This window comes from Ascaphus truei, chromosome 1 (genome assembly GCF_040206685.1).
Source record: "Ascaphus truei isolate aAscTru1 chromosome 1, aAscTru1.hap1, whole genome shotgun sequence".
Lineage (NCBI taxonomy): Eukaryota > Metazoa > Chordata > Amphibia > Anura > Ascaphidae > Ascaphus > Ascaphus truei.
Window position 1 is genome coordinate 132956276 of NC_134483.1, and position 17701 is coordinate 132973976.

The following is a 17701-nucleotide window of genomic DNA, read 5'->3' on the forward strand; positions in this document are numbered from 1 at the left end:
TTGCACCTATGTGCTGCCTTTCCATTTGCTGCCTGTCCTTTAAATGCTCAGCCACCCTCCTACAAACTGGCTGAGCATAAACTTAGGTATGTGTTTCGTGTGTTTGCCTCATGCAACCTGCTGCCTTCTCTTCTTTTGCTTCCCGTTTTTGACCACAGCTCGTACCTGGACCTCTGTCTTCTCTGACCCCTTGACCTCGGCTCGATTCTGGACTTCCACTTTCTCTCCTCTTTGACAACAGCAATGGGTAACGAGGATTCTACTCTCTCCAATCCCTTACCACGGCGAGTATATACTACCATCCAGACCTCTCCTACCCTGACCCAGCCACACGACCATTACTCTGCACTCCGGACGCGGTTGTAGGTCGGTGGCTACTAACATCCCCACCTCAGCTTCGCGGTCCCGTCCTGCTTGTAGTGAGCACTCGTTACACTCTACAAGCACTCCTCAATCCTTCTCCATCAAGGATTCCCCTAATTTATCCCCATTTAATTTGTAAGTCGCCTGTTTATTCTTGTTTTCCAAATGCATAACCTTACATTTATCTGTATTAAATCTCATTTGCCATTTACCTGCCCAAGTTTCAGTCTCTCCAAGTCCTTCTGGAGAGAAATTACATCCTGCTCTGATTCTACTACCTTACGTAATTTAGTGTCATCAGCAAAGATGAAAACGTTGCTCTCTATGCCACCCTCAAGGTCAATTAATAAAAAAAGTTAAAAAGCAGGGTCCCAGTACCGATCCCTGAGGTACTCCACTCACAACTTTAGCCCAACTTGAAAAAATTCCATTTATGACAACTCTCTGTGGTCTATCCTTCAACCAGTTTTCAATCCAGGTGCATATATCTTAATAGTCCAAGTCCAATTTGCTTTATTTTGTACACTAATCTCCTGTGTGGAACCATATCAAAAGCCTTTGCAAAATCTAAGTAGACCCCATCAACTGCATTACGCTGGTCTAAATTCCTACTTACCTCATCAAAGAAACAAATAAGGTTAGTTTGGCATGATCTATCCTTCATAATCCATGCTGACTATTACTAATAATTTTGTTTTCCATTAGGTATTCCTGAATATTATCCTGTATTAAACCTTCAAGTAGCTTCCCCACTATTGAAGTCAGGCTTACAGGTCTGTAATTCCCCGGTTGTGATCTAGCTCCCTTTTGAAATATAGGCACCAAATCTGCTTTACGCCAATCTTGTGATACTGAGCCTATGGAAATTGAATTCTTGAATATTAACTGTAATGGTTTGGCTATTACTGAACTTAACTCCTTGAGTTATGCAATCAGGGCCAGGTGCCTTATTTACTTTAATTTTATCAAGCCGTCTGTGAACTTCTTCCTCAGTTAATCAATTCTTTGTTAATATACAGGTTGTGGCTTCCTCCTGCGGCACTACTATAGAAATTGATTCTTCCCTGGTAAATAAAGAGGCAAAGAATTTGTTTAATACCTCTGCTTTTTCCTTATCTCCAATATCTGGACTTCAACTCCGTAGTTGATGTTTAAGCCTTGTATTGCTTGAATATTCCATGGCAAAGTAATGGTTACAACCAAGTTACAACCAAGCAAACTTTTTAGAACTGCATGCCACCCACTGAAGCATAATGATGAAAAAATCCTAAAGTAGACTAACATGAGAAGGGTTGAGCTCATTAAAGACAGCCGTGCTTAGCTACTGTTGAAAACAATTGAAGTGCTTTAAAGCTGCATCTCATGGAATGGAGAATTAAGATGCCCAATATAGAATAACATATGTTTAATCAACCCAACCTACTATTACTGTATTACTGCTGTGAGGTTAAGTTCACTGCTTTGAGAAATATATATATATTTTTTTTTTAAACAAAGCTTTGATTCTATGAATTATACAGTGTACACATCCAGATCACGAATGTGTTCCTCAGAGGTTTGTTTTTTTAATTGTAATTCCATTCTTGCCCAAAACAATTAGCAACATTATTTTAATCATAGGGCTTTTGAAAACTTTTTTCGTTTAACAGTACTAAAAGTCATCTTGCTGCTGATTGAAATCCAGCACTGACTGAACAAACAGAATTTGTCAGATTGTTGTATAACCTGAAATTCTGTAGAATATTAAACAGTCAGTGTAATGTGATAGCTGCTCTGCGTGAGATTCTTGTGCATTGTGGGGGAGCACCAGGACAAGTTCAGAGGTGAAGGAAGATTATTGCCAAGATTGGGAATACAAAAGCATACCAGGGAATTGACATTATAATAATATTTAGATGTTGTATAATGCCTGTCATCACATCCTAGCCTCCTTATAATGGGTCTGTTACCTCCTCCCACCTCTGCAGAGGGAAACCAGGTACCTTAACTGTTCTGGTGCTTATTTACTCTGTGAAGGAACCTCAAACCATACTGGCCCATACTGTATTTACTACGCAGTTCCGGTCCATAAGACTCCTTCTAGCCCACCCAAGTGAATTCTGGTGCTGGAAGGTTCAACATCATCAGTCGGGGCCTCCTATTGAATGGTCATTTAATTCCCCTTTAACAAAGAGGAAGTCATACAAGTAACATGCACTGGTAACTATCTGGGTAACCAAAGGTAGTCCCCACAGCTTAAAATAGTGGGATTCAGCTCCAGAAGACCCTTTAGATCCAGTCCTGTAAAAAAAATTTTTTAAAAATGGTTAGTTAGGTGGTGGGGTTGCTGCTTAAATAATTGCAAAATATTTTAAGAATTGGTAGTGTAAAGTAGCTGTGTCCATGTGAATTAGTATAATAGGACAAAACAGAACCACTTACTCTTCAATTAGCCCCTGCAACAAGACTGTGTTATTGGGAAAATGAGAGGCAGATCTTAAATTAGAATGTAATTTGCTTCTCGCATCCCTTATCTGTTTATGTTGAGTGTGACAAATGAGCATCAACCCTTCCGTGTAAGTGATAAGATGTTACAAGTGTGCATGTCTAATTGTGCATTAAAATGCCATTGCATTCTTCAGGCTTTATATATATATATATATATATATATATATATATATATATATATATATATATATATAAAATAAAAAATGAATAGACGATACCGTTCTGTGGCTAACGAAATGCTATATATATATATTTACATATATATATATATATATATATATATATATATATATATATATATATATATATATATATAAACCATAATACTGAGTTAAGTTATGGTGAGTAAAAAAAGTGATAAAAACCCTCCACAGGAAAGCAAATATGCAAATATAGCTGTGTGCTCATCTGCATGTCTTAGGCAGGTCTGCGACCGCCTAAGACATGCAGATGAGCACACAGCTATATTTATATATATATATATATATATATATATATATATATATATATATATATATATATACATATACATATACATATATATGTAATGTAATAAAAGGTCAGCGTTACATTTGCCAGATGTTCACTATGCACATTCCTCAGATGCTTCTGAATTTCGGGATATAATTTGTGCTTGCCCCTGCTTTTCAGCGTAGCTGCCAATCATTAGCAAACCAAATGCAATCTTTGGGGATTTTACCTTGCAACCATTAGACCCTGAACGTCAGTGCCAAGCTGGCATGCAAAAATAACCAGCCAAGTCAATACTAGGCATACAGTAGATGTAGAGTTCCATTTTCTCTACTTGTTGGTAATTGTCATTCTTGCGGTGGTCAGAATGCTGAGACTCAAAATAAAAGTGCTATTTGACGTGACTCTGAGAGCAAAGTGTTTCTCACTTTATGCTAACAGAGTAGGAAATGTGTTGACATCACACAGAGCAATAAGAAAATGTGTTTTAGAGTGGTAATCTGTGCCAGTGGATTTTTTAATTTTTATATATATAGCATTGAAACAGGGGGTCTCCGCAGCTGATCCGCGTTAATTTCAGCTCCTTAGGCCCCCTGCTTCTGCAGATTCTTGCCTCCAAAGTAGGTGCGGGTAGCTGCTCTCCTCGGTCACCATGGTTCACAATATGTTCTCTGTTCAAAGATTTTGCGCTCTGCGGACCAATAGGAAGCTGTGACATCATTGGTGTGGCTTCCTTTTGGCCCATTGTTATGCAGGAGCTCTAAACTTTAGAGCTCTGCTTGCTGAGCCGGAGCAGCTGCCGGAGCAGCTTCGGCACCTACTTCAGAGGTAAGTATCACAAGAAGCAGGGGGTCACATCCGGAGACCCCCTGCTTTAAAAAAAAATATATATATATATATATATATATACTTAATCAAAACAATGCTGGCATGGATTGCTCGTTTAAAAAGAAAAGTGGAGAGGATTGGCAAATAGACCTCTTTGGTTTGTCTGTGTACTTAGAAGTACACAGAAATAACAAGAAAATGCAATGCATATATAGTGTGACTAACCTTTACAGTGCCCTATTGACACACCTGATACGTCATGAGGGCCGGCACGCCAGGGGCTTTGTGTCGTAGGTTCATCATGACTACTGTATTTTCGCTAATGTTCCAGGGGAGGTCGGCCACTGAAACGGAACTGGAGGATACTCCATATCCGTTTTCTTCATTAGGGGGATGGCCACGATCTGGATGGCTACCGAAGCGATTAAATGGCCCCATGTCTTGGATGTCCGGTGAGACTCTGGTGCCACCGGACCTCCAGCACCAAAAAGGTGCAACGAGAAACAGACAGATTGAAATAGATATTTTTATGCAACAATCACACGAGAATATAAATCTCTACTTGTAAGGGGAAAGGTTGTAGGACAGAAGACGTATTGTTTGCAGACTCCTGACTTTGAAATGGCGGCACAATTGGAGCTAAATAAAGCAGTAGGTTTATTAATGAAAAGAAATCCCATGGATCCCAATGATTATTTCTGGGGCAGATTGTTTTGGACATGTTTGATAAATAGACCCCTAAGTGGGTGAGCAATCAAACTGGGGCAAATGCACACATTTATCAAAGAAATACGGCTCATTGTAAACATTGGGGATTTTTTCCCTTTGATAAATGTAGTACGGTGCGTTTTGCTTGAGACATTGATAGATCCCCCTCTATGTCAGGGGTGTGCAATCTGTTTGCCCTGTGCCCCCCTTCCGGCTCTCCCCCCCTTCCCCCCGCTCCCCTCCTTACCTTGGCTCTGGCTTTCTGACATTACGACGCCATGGCAGCACAGCGTCAAGTGACCCCGTGGTGTCATTTGATGCTGCATTGCCATGGCAACGTGTCTCCAGAAACCGTCTGAGCCAAGGAAAGTGAAGTTTACAGAGGCCTTCGGCGCTCCCCCGGCATTTAATTTAAATTCCTTCGTGAAGCGCGCGGGGCCTCTGTAAACCCTGCACCCCCAGTTTGTACACCCCTGCTCTAAGTGACTACAGTAGGTGATAAAAATATTACTGACAAAGCCACTTGACATAAAAAACCTAAACAAAGTGTGCACTGAGTATCAGGATGCATATAAGACTTCTCAGAACTACAATGGCAGCGTTGGTGCAGAATATCCCAATTTAGCCCACCAGCACCATGACGTTCCACAGTCACATGGGGCTGGACGTAAGGAGGCGGGGGGTGCGACAGCCTCGCTGAGTTTCTACATTTTGACGCTATTATGTATGTATGTTAATAATTTTGTATGTACAGCACCCCCAGTCCAAAAAAAAAAACGTTCCGGCAGTCCTAACTACATCGGACAATGAAAACGGCTACATCTGTGAGTGGAATCAATGATTACAGTCTTCATGCTGGAAAACCCAGGCAAAGAGCACTGCACCAGGTTTATTAAGGAATCCAGTTGCTTTCATTTAAACTTATTCCTTTGATACATTTGAGGACATTTGGGGAGCAAGAAATAGCACCAGATTGATGAAATAAAAGGAATCCTATAGATAGCAATAGATTTATTTCCCGTTGTAAATCTGGTGTAGATTTCTTGCAGTTAATTTTTTTTTTTTTGTGCTTCAAAAATCTCCAGGATTAAGTTTGACAAACATGTTTCTTACCGTATATTTGACTTTGTAAAAGAAACAGAATGCTTTTATCTGATGAACTGCTAAGTATGAGCAGAGGCAGCTTGATGTGAAAAAGCAAATAATTAAACCAGGTACTGTATAACACTGTACAAATCATCATTTTAAAAGAATATCCTATGTTTTGACCTAGGTTGAATATGTGCGTGTATATTTTCTTTGTGATTTAAACATATGGAGGTGTATGCTTTGGGTTCTGAGAATGTATGTGAATTGGCATCAAATGTAAATAAATATAACTAACTTGACAGTTGAATGTATCACATTCTTACTTGTGATAGGATACTGATGCATTCTTTTTTTAATGCTTCATATGTGTGCTAAATGCTTATCATTAAAAATTATTCTGTACAGTTAATCAAGTTTCTTGTCATTTTGACCCAAATTTTCCTTTTTATTCATGAAGGAAGGTAATTCTATTTACTGTTCATCCAAGCAGCCGTTTGGGCGGTTTTCAGTCCAAAAATCCCATACACTTTCATGGAAATTTCCAGCCAAAAGCGGCCTAAATGGATATATATATCGACTACAGAAGACACAAACATCTACAAAACAGATGAGCTTAAAATTGTCATATTTGGACTGAATATATGAAGAAGTCAGAAGTTACTAGTTTCTACTGTACCATGAAGCATTTTTAATGAAAGGGCATGGTGACCTATATTTATGTATTATGTTGAACTCTGTTCCACCTCTGGGTAGTATTTAATATTATATTATTTCTCTGCACATGGTTTATGATTGAGAAAGACTGGTGGATAATACAACTGGAGCAACCCAGAGCAGAACTGGACCACATAGATCTTGTGTGACTGCAGTTGATACTTGATGTGTCACAGTTGAGGCTTTCCAGGATGGCAGGAGGCAAACATATCTGGTGACTTTCCTGATTACACGTTGTAATCATTTTCCAAACAATAAAATATCCTGTTTTTGCCATCCATCGACTTAGCGCACCTCTATGTGCTCACGGCCTTATGTTAGTACAGCTGTATTTTGGATTCTCTTGGGAGTTTGAATCACTTGGGTCTCTTTTTAGAGACTATTACTCTGCTGTGAATAGATAAAGAATCCATTCCGCTGTGAATAGATAAAGAATCCATTGCACAAGAGACTATTTAGTAGTCCACAAAAGCATAATTTATCCCATATCACCAGTGACAATCATGGAATAGCACTGCTTCATGCCCTTTATACTTATTGGATGCTCTTGGCACCAGTGTATGTTATGGTCTTTTTTGTTCCTACAGATGTAGCCTACATTATTGCAACCTGTGGCACGTTCCCTAAAATGAAATAGCCCCGCCCCCTTCTCGCATGTGGCTGATTCCAAACAATGGCTGTTTTTCCTGCTGGTACGTTGTGTATGTCACGCTGCAATGTGCCATGAGCTGTAATAACGTTATCTACATCTGTATTTGTGTTATTACTTCATTTCCTTCTGGCAGTCATTAGCGGTGGAAACACTGGCATTATTTAAAATATATATATATATATATATATATATATATATAGTAATAGCTATTGCTCAACTATTCGGTACAGTGCTCCACTATAGAATTACACCTACTGTATTTGCCACCCACGCAACATTCGATAAGGAACTAACCGATATCTACTGATCCATATACTCCTTTTTTTCACTTACTTTGTACTGTATGATATGCAAAGAAGCATGAAATACACTCCTTCAGGGTGGAAAATGTGTATTAAACGTCCTGTACATCAAATCATGAACTAGAATCATTGACTGTCTCTCTTTGGTGCCCAAGTTGAAGTGTGTTATCATTACTAAAAAAGTGGTTAAGCTGGGCTTTCATTTGCCTGTTTCTTTATTCGACAAACCTGATTGTCTCCCACCTTACACTGAGTATCTAACTGGAAATCGGTATTATGAATACAATATGAAACTCGCATTCATTGGTTGGAATAGTTAGTAGCATAAAAGTGGTGGGCATTTATACCCTTGGAAAACCTGTTAATGGTATCTATGCTCCCACCACATCCCTTTCTTCCACCGCTACCAATTAGCATAATCACCACCAAAGTCTTTTGTAATTTACTTTATCTTTACAATCATCACCTAAAATCATATTGCATTTTTATAGCTACAGTCTTAAAACTGCAGTGGCGCATGCCCGGCGTCTAGGCCAGGTAGGTAGCATTAGTGGTACAGTTTCAGTATCACAACAACCTCCATAAATGTATTCAATTGTTGTTTCTGAAGTGGAAACATTAGTTAGAGCCATCCTCTGCATTTCCAGTAGGCCACTAGGCCGAAGGTGTGGTAAAGTACATGAACAAGTAAAACCCTGAGCCGTGCTGGATAAAAATGTCTGTGGCCGAATCTTTTACAGTAACTATTGGGCATTACAATTCTACCACTCAAATCTGCATCAACACTGCTACTATCTATTTAATTAAAAAAAAAAGTCAAATACAGTAGGGGCGCTTCTTCGCACATCAGATATACAGTGAGCATCAGTGTTTCACTTATGAAGTACTCAAAAGACATTAATGCTACTGCCAGAACTTGCTGTGAGTAGTTGTTGCACCAGCAGCACCAAGTTTCACTGATTTAACTTTACTCGATTCACCACCACCACCACTAACACCACAACGACACTTGTGAGGTCCTGTGACACTTTGCAAAGGCACTGAATGACTGTCCTGAAATGTGATTTCTGTACTATACTGTGAAACTGACCACATGTTGCATTGATCTTTCATGTTCATTCTCCTTTCTTCAACTGTCCGCATTAACCTACCAGTGGATTACTCTTTCAGGTGCACTATGCTGGAGCTGCTGATAGTGTAGTGCAATTCATTTTCTACCAGCCTATCATACATCGATGGAGAGAGACCGATTTCTTTCCCTGCTCGGCATCATGTGGAGGAGGTAATGACTCATAAATAGCAGTGCGTGTCAAAGCTGTAATATGCATTTGACACAGGACTTTACATTTAATAAAATATGACTTTTTGGACATTGGAAATCAGATTACATTTGCATTTACTGTTCAATAATAAATAATTATTTAGCTCATTAAGAATTATACAACCACTCTAAAAATAGAACCCCATAAATTGGTCTGTTCAGTCACACTCTGCATTGCATGGTAAGTTCAAAGAAGCAACCGTGTGAACACGTATACAGGCTGTGGTTTAATCATGTTATCAGGTCATAAAAAAAAAAGAAAAAGATAACATAATAAGATATTGCTCCCTTGTAGAGCACTTTGAGCTTTCTCTTGTTCTGAGCCTATGTAACCACAGATGTTACGTACCGTATGTGCACCCCATCATATGGAATGTTCTTGAGGGAATTATACACCGCCAAAATAAGACTATAAAATGAAAATCTTCCCAACACAAAGGGGTATATACCAAAAATACAAATCGTCACTTGTATGATGCATTAATTAAATAATAGGATTGGGCTAGTAGTTTTAATGAATTGCAAAGCTGCAGTATTGTCTGTCATATTGTGCATGCGTGTTGCTGCTTTTATTACATTATAGCACTGGGGCAGATCAGCAATGATACTTTTAACCTACCCCCCCCCCCCCCCCTATAATGTTCTAGTCATATACAGTGTTGTTCAGACAGAAGCAATTAGAACTCATCTAATAATCTTAATTGATGACGCTTTTGTTAACTGAGATAAGCTGGCCAGATGGGCCCTGGTCTCCAGAGAAATTCTCAGCTGCTTTGGGTTTAAATATTACCCATTACCTTCCCATAGGAAAATGCAGTAGGTGCACAATCAAACTATAACACGCTAATCAGAGTAGGACATCTGGTCATCCTCGACTAATCTTTGGAAATTTAGATGTGGAGAGGTCTTTCACTTTAAAAAGCACAGTGCAGAGAAAATATTTAGTTTTAAATCAATAGAATATATTTGTGAAGCATTTATAAGAAGGTTATACATTTATTTTTTATAAATAATGTAAACTGACTTATTCTACAATTACTGTAGTAATTTAAAAACAAGTAATCATTTTTGCCATATCTTTATGTTGGTATCTATAAATGTAAACATACTTATACATTTGCAATATGTTAAAATAAGCACATCTGTATTTGATTAAAGTTGATGCAGTGTGCTGTGATGGAGCATAATACTGTATAGGGATTATGACCCGTATTTATTAAGTGATGATCTGCAACAAGACACTTTCATTGATTGGGATGTGTCTTGTTATGCCAGAAGGTGTCTTATGGAATAGCACCACTTCCTAAGTATGAGCCATAGTCATATGTCTGTGCTCACAGAAAATGTTTCTTAACTAGACTCTTATTGCAGGGTACCAGTTGACTTCTGCCGAGTGTTATGATCTAAGAAGTGGACGAATAGTGGCTGACCAGTATTGTCACTACTATCCCGAAAATGTTAAGCCAAAACCAAAACTCCAAGAGTGCAACATGGACCCTTGCTTGGCCAGGTAAGTCATCTCATGTTATTTATCTTTGTTTGAATCCCGTTAATGCTGAAGGGGTCACCATCCCATTGCAAAACAATACATTGCTGCCCCCTTCAGCACTCAAAATCTAAGATATTTTATTCTAGTCATTACCAAATTTTAATTTGCAGTGAATTTCAGATAATTTGGCAAATGATTGAATAGAGATTATTTGGTAAATTTAACATTATTTCTGTTACCAGTGAATGAGTGGGAGGGCGGCTTAACCCAATAGGTGAGGTCACCACAATGTTTCAAAACATATATGTTAGATAATATGTTATTGGCCATTCCTTCTTTAATGAATGATGATCCATTTACAGTATCTGCCTCTGCTGCTCACGCAGCAAACTTGTTAACTCTGCAAAGCATATATGAATTGTACCTGTAAACTATACATCCTACATATATGATCAGTGATGCATATACTGTAAGCATTACATTAAAAAAGCATTCAACAATCAGACCCTATCTATCTGTCTATCTACAGTATCTGTCTGTCTGTCTGTCTATCTAAAGATGTCTGCACCTCCCCCTGTGATAGGCTGAACGGCCTGTCACACCCAGAGATAGCCAATAAGACTGCACATCCCCCCCCCCCCCCCCTGTGTTAGACTGAATGGCCTCTTTCTCACCAAGGAAACACTGGGGATGGTGATTTTAATGGCAGTGGGATGCAGAGAGAGAGTGACAGGTGTTAATGTCCTAATTAATGTAGGCTGTACATCCCTCCCCCTCTGTGATAGGCTGATTGGCCTGTCACTTACCGAGGGACAGCCAATGAGTGGTTATTTACATTTTGTTTCTGGCAGTGGGATGCAGAGGGAAAGAGTCAGTGTGTTAATGTCCTAATTAATGTAATCTATACATCAAAAAGCCTACAGATTTTTCTCATCCCTCTGTGATAGGATAAACGGCCTGTCACTAACCCGGAGACAGACAGTGAGGCTGCACATCTCTCTCTCTCTGTGATAGGGTGAGCAGCCTGTCTCTCACCCAGGGACAGTCAATGAGACTGCACATCTCTCCCTCTCTGTGATAGGCTCATTGGCCTGTCACTTACCCAAGGAGAGTCAATGAGTGCATATTTACATAATGTTTATGGTATGGCTGTTGCCAACAAGTACTAACTGCACCTCATGCTGCTAAACTAAAAAATATAAGTAAAAAAAGTGTGAATGTTTAATTAATCACCTTTCAGATCTCCTAGATCGGCATATATTACGCCGGGTACAGCTAGTATATAAATAAAATACATAGTGCCAAGTGGAGTGCTAATGGAAAAGTGACCTCAAATATACAACCGTAAACAAAAATGCCCCAATCCACATACAATGTGATTAGTTAGTTAATTTATATATAGTTTAAGGATGGGGCATTTAGTTTAATCTTTTGGCCAATACATGCCCTGCAATGATATCAAGATAGACCTCTTCAGCAGGTACCTACACTATCAATTTTATAGTCCTTTGAATTTTCTCCACTTCATGGATAAAAGGGGAAACAAAACATATTGTTCTGTCCCAGGCTCACTGTGGCAACTGATTAGAGATAGGTAGTTTAACTCAATCCCATATACCAAGCAATGGAATCTTCTTATTTGAAGAAGTGTTTATTTTGGCGACAACAAGAAATAAAAAGTAGAAAAGACGCTGCGTGAAAATACTGTAGGGTGGGAACAATGGAGAGAAAATAGAGCTAGGATGCCAAGTGGGATAATGCTAGGTAATGGGAATAGCTTAGTATGAGAGATAGGTAAACTACATTACTTTACCAAGAGGTAGGGCAGTTGTGACTATTCACAATGGCTGCTGGTTCCAAGAGGAAACATGCTTGCCTGGACAAGCAGGAAATAAGGCAAGGACTATGCCATCTAGCAAGGGGAAGAGGGGCAGTCCAACTCACAAAAGAGCAGAGTGGGGTTGTCAAGGCAACAGACTTAGAAGGCAGGGGAAATAGTTACATTTGTAACAACATGCACACAGAGTAATGAAAGCAGTCACATACAGTAACAGAAAAAATACAAACTGGTTCCAGGACACATATTGTCATTGTAGAGGTAAAAGTCATTAACTACATTCTTTGAGTACTGAGGAAAAGGCCATTAAATGTTCTTTTTAACATTATTTCAAAATCATACTTAATCAGGTTTATGCTTTGGTAACTTTAACTATGACTAAATAGGCACTTAATGAGTTTTACCTCTACAACAGCGATATAGTCCATAACATGCGATGTGTAACGTATGCAGTGCCTTTTGGGTTAATATTTAGACGTGCTATGTGTGAGCTAGTGTTAGTGTTGCCATGTGGCTTGTCCAAAAAATACTGGACACAATGATGAAAGGTGTGCGACGCGCGAGAATTGTTGGTGGGGAAGAACGTTATTTATAAATGACCTGACTGTAATTTTTTCTAAATTTCACTCCAAGTATTCACCAATTTGCACCAATTTATATTCTATTTCGTAAAAAATCTGGGGAGGTGTCTTGGGAGGGAGTGTCTTTCCGAGGATTTTTTAGGAAATAGAATATGAAATAGTGCAAATTGGTGCATGCTTGGAGGGAAATTTACAACAAATGACGTAATGGTCAGATCATTTATAATTAACTGACCTGCAGTCATACTGTATATGGCAAGCAATACTAATCTTAATGATCCTCTCTCAATCCCCCCCCTCATCCTCTTTCACTCACAACCACCCCCCCCCCCCCCCACCCTGTCATTATCACCCCCACAGGACAGCCAGAGAAAACACACACACAAAACAAATACACACAGTACAAAGTTAGGGATGCCGGGTGGTTCTCAAAAAATACTGGACACAATGTTGAAAAATGCAGCGCGTTCGAATTCCGATACGTAATGTTTTCTAAATTTCACTCCACGTATGCACCAATTTGGACTATTTCGTATTCTATTTCGTAAAAAATGCTGGGAGAGGTTTGGGGATTGAGCGACCTCCCAGCATTTTTTACAAAATAGAATATAAAATGGAGCAAATTGGTGCATACTTGAAATTTAGAAAAAATACATAACGGTCAGATAAGTTATAAATAACATACCTGCAGTCAAACATGGCGAGCTAGGGAAAAGGGAGACCAAAAAGCGCACCAGCACAAACGGAGCAGGAAGAAACCAGAACAAAAAAATGATTAAAAGGGCACTTTAATGTGGCAAAAGACCCATCCAATGCATTTCGAACGTCGCGACGTTCGAAATGCATTGGATGGGTCTTTTGCCACATTAAAGTGCCCTTTTAATCATTTTTTTGTTCTGGTTTCTTCCTGCTCCGTTTGTGCTGGTGCGCTTTTTGGTCTCCCTTTTCCCTGTATTGCATTGAGTAGCTGCACAGCCTGCCTGCCTGCCCTACCAGGATGTGAGTATTTGCATATTTTTCAGGGGAACCTGCCAATGAGACATATGGTGAGTGGGTTGCACCACACACCACCTGTCTTCAGGAGGATAGTACCCATTATATGACACAATAGGTACTATATCAATTGTTAGTACCCTGGTACAGTGGTCTGGCTTATTATCATTTTGAGATATACCTGCATTTGAGCGCTTCAGCTATTTTCCATAATACATGGCGAGCTATACTGATCTTAAAGCTTCTCTCCCACTACCTCCAAGATTGTTGCACCCCCCCTCCTCCACTCCCCCCCTTATCCTCTCACACCAACACCCCCTTCTCCTTCCTCACCATCACCCCCCTCCTCCTCCCTCACCGTCACCTCCCCTCCCTCACCTTCACCCCCCTACCCCTCCTCCTTCCTTCCTCCTTTTTCATCCTCTCCCCCTCCTGGTATCTTACCCGTGGAGGCAGGGACAGAGAGGAGTTCTTCTCTCCTCTCCCACATGCAAAGCTGGAAAGAAACTACATTTCCCAGCATGCAAATGGGGGAGCCTCCCATTGGTTAGTCGTTTCCCTGGTTACCAGACGCTGCATTCTGCAGCTGTTGCTTCTGAATTGGAGGTAAGAGCCGCTGCACTCGGCCGCTCCCGCTGCCTGCATGTCCAGAGAGGAAAAATACCGGACACATACATGTCTGGTATTACCTCTCATTTTATAACAGACAGATCGGCAAAATACCGGTCTGTCCGGTTCAAAACCGGACATCTGGCAACCCTAGACACAGCCTCGCCTCTCTCTGCTCCATGCTTTTCCTCTGCTCTTTGGCCCCACCCCCAGGCTTCTGCCACCTACATCCTGATTGGCTGCTTCTGTGTAATGCAGCCAATCAGGATGGAGGAAGCTGCCCAGCCCCCTAGCAGCAGCAGCCCAATCCCACGATTGGTTACTAAGTCCGGAGACATAAACCGGACACATACATGTTCGGTATTATCTCTCGTTTTTTACTGGACAGAGTAACCAAATACCGGGCTGTCCGGTTCAATACCGGACACCTGGCAATCCTAGCTACAGTGCAGTTAAAACTGGTGCCCTCAAATTGTGAAAAAAGATCTAAATAGGTGCAAGAACTTAGTACTGTTCTACAAAATATGGAAGTTACCCTGAGCTCCAATGTCCAACTTCAAAGGAATGAGTGTTTGATTCAGGGTCATTGGCATTATCTGTTCCAGGAGTGGCCAACTACGGGTCTCAAAAACCACCAAAAGGTAAGGTTTTCAGGATATCCCTGCTTTAGCACAGGTGGCTCATTCAGTGGCTCAGTTGTTCACAGTTTGACTGAGGCACCTCTTCTGAAGCAGGGATAGCCTGCAAATCTGACCTGGTGGTGGCCCTTGAGGACTGGAGTTGGCCACCCTTGATCTAGTTCCTCATCTGCACTGGTTTCGACATACAGTTCCTGGGACAGATTGTGTGTAACTGCATGCACATAACTTTTTGTCACCTGTTATTTACAGCACATTGTGATTATTTTTGCCACATTTATGAGAGAACTTCCCAAAGGCTACACATTGTTTAGGGCAATGCTGCAACCCACACATCCCACATAACCTTCTATAAGTGCTATCTCCTGTAGCAGTGGCTTTTCTTCTTATATATTTTTGAACACTTTTTTTTGTTCTTATATTCCCTATAAATTCCCAAGGTTTCTGTTGTGAGCATTTCTGACTTTCCTCTTACTACCCTGGTAAAACATGCTTAAAAGGTAATGGGAACTGCTTTAACATTTTCAGTGCCAGAGGTTCGGCGACACTAGAGTACCACTGGACGCCTGGCACTTCTGTGTTCTGTGTCACGTGACACAGTCAGACCCTGGATACAGCAAACACAAGCGGAGGTTGCGCACCCCTTGAAGCAGCAGAACATGTTGGTTAGAAAAAACAAAATAGATTGAAAGCAGGGGGTCTCTGGGGCTGAACCACATTGATTTCAGCCCCGGGGCCCCTGCTCCTTGAGATACTTATTTCTGTTTGGTGTGCCAGTAGCAGCTCTGCATGTTTAAATGTCCTGGTCACACGGGCCTATAGGAAGCCGCAAGGGATGATGTCACGGCTTCTTATTGGCTAGAAGGACACATAGTGTTGCCACCTTCTATTGAAGGCCAACCCATAGGGGGAAAAAAAATCCCTTACTTGTGTGGCGTGGTGGTGCGGTGGCGGCGTTTCCCGGCAATTTCCCCCTCCAACTGCAGTGAAGATGGCTGCGTGGCGTCAAATGATGCCGCGTTGCCATGGTAACCAGACGCTACGTGATGTCATGACGCTACGCTGTGCCGCGTTGCCATGGCAACATGATCACACATTGCCATGGCAACATCATGACGACACATAGCGTCCGGCTACCATCGCAACACAGCGTCATTTGAAGGGGGAAATTGCAGCAGGATGCCGGAGACACCACCACACCTCAACCCGCCGCCACCCGGAGATTGACAGCGGCAACCCGTAGCCCGGAGGTACGTGCCCGAAACCAGGAGGCTTTGTGTCAAACCAGGAGAGGTGACACGGGATCTTTAAATCCTGATATCCTTACTCAGTCCAGCCAGAGCTACAACCGGCACCCCTACAGAGACTAGTACATCGGGAAGCAGGGGGTCCTCGGAGCAGAAATGAACACAGTTCAGCTGTGTTAGAAGACCCTCTGCTTCAAACCTATAACTTGCCTGGTAAGCTAAAAAGGCACCCTCAAGGTTAAAGAAGCACCTCACCCCCCTCCCCCTCGCCCCCCCCCCCCCCACACACAAATTCAAAGCATAACTTGATAGTTCATTTAGTGCTGATTTATTTATAACTTTAGCTAGATCTTCATTGTTTGCCGACCATGGCAACTTCTCTTTTCCTAATGAGTATAAATGGCAGCGGCCATTTTAAACTGATGGGGTGGGGCCATTTTCAGCAACTGATATTTCCAGAATTCACCACCAGAATTTAAGAAAGGGGAATATCGCTAAAACAGCTGCAAAATGACCTTGTAATTGTAAAAAGAAAGGAGACGTCTCTTTTTTTTTTTTGTTTCTGTGCTGAGTAACACGGATTGCTGCTTTAGGTCTTGATACATTATTATGTCAAACAAGTCAAATTGATCATCTCTAAATACAAATCGCACACTAGGCCCAAAATTACATCAATAATAGAGGATACATGTCAAAAATTTAGGTATTTATACATATGGAGAAAACGTTTAAAAGCTTATTTTAGTGTTTACCTGTAAATAGCTGATCTTACTGGTTTGCAAGAAATAAATACTGCTTCCTTGAGAAATAAAGCATGCCATGTGCTACCTCTGCCCCTTTCATGTGAGGTCTGGAAGACGAACATGGTGGAAACAGTACATCCAAGTTGGTGCTAAATTTAGAACTACCGTGAAAGAAATATCTAGCCTGTAGCATCCAATACCTATATATTCAACATACAAAGCTTCGGAAACCCCACTGGTCTCTCCATGTGTGCCGCACCTAAATATGTGGCTTGTGTTATCAGATGTAGATGTATATTCTATGATTTCTAAGGAGGTCTGAAATGAAAACCACAAAACACTTGTTTTGAGTGCAGTATTTTGCAACACATTCCAAGCCCATCTGGCGGCAAAGTGGTCAACACTATATGAATACCATGTGTTTTTACCAGTTACAGGGGTTGCTGCTAAACACACAGAGTCCCGGGTGGAGGTCTAATAAGAAAGCAGTATTGACCAATTATTGAAACATGGCAGCATGCAGAGAGGCTGCCAGGAAGCCTGGTGTTTATAGCCAGTTTGAGAGAAGACATCTTTAGCCTGTCAGTCATGGTTCTGGTATTCCTGGGATGTTTATCTCAGGAACCAGT

The 17701-nt window shown here is 40.9% G+C and overlaps 1 protein-coding gene across 3 annotated transcripts in view; it reads left to right on the forward strand.

Moving 5' to 3' along the window:
- The window catches only part of ADAMTSL1 (ADAMTS like 1), a 943111-nt gene that overhangs the window by 778630 nt on the left and 146780 nt on the right, over positions 1-17701 (forward strand). For all 3 annotated transcript variants that reach the window (XM_075594935.1, XM_075594947.1, XM_075594940.1), the window contains 2 exons: positions 8785-8896; positions 10307-10445. In XM_075594935.1, the coding sequence (XP_075451050.1) occupies positions 8785-8896; positions 10307-10445 (251 nt within the window). The remainder of the gene's footprint in view (positions 1-8784; positions 8897-10306; positions 10446-17701) is intronic.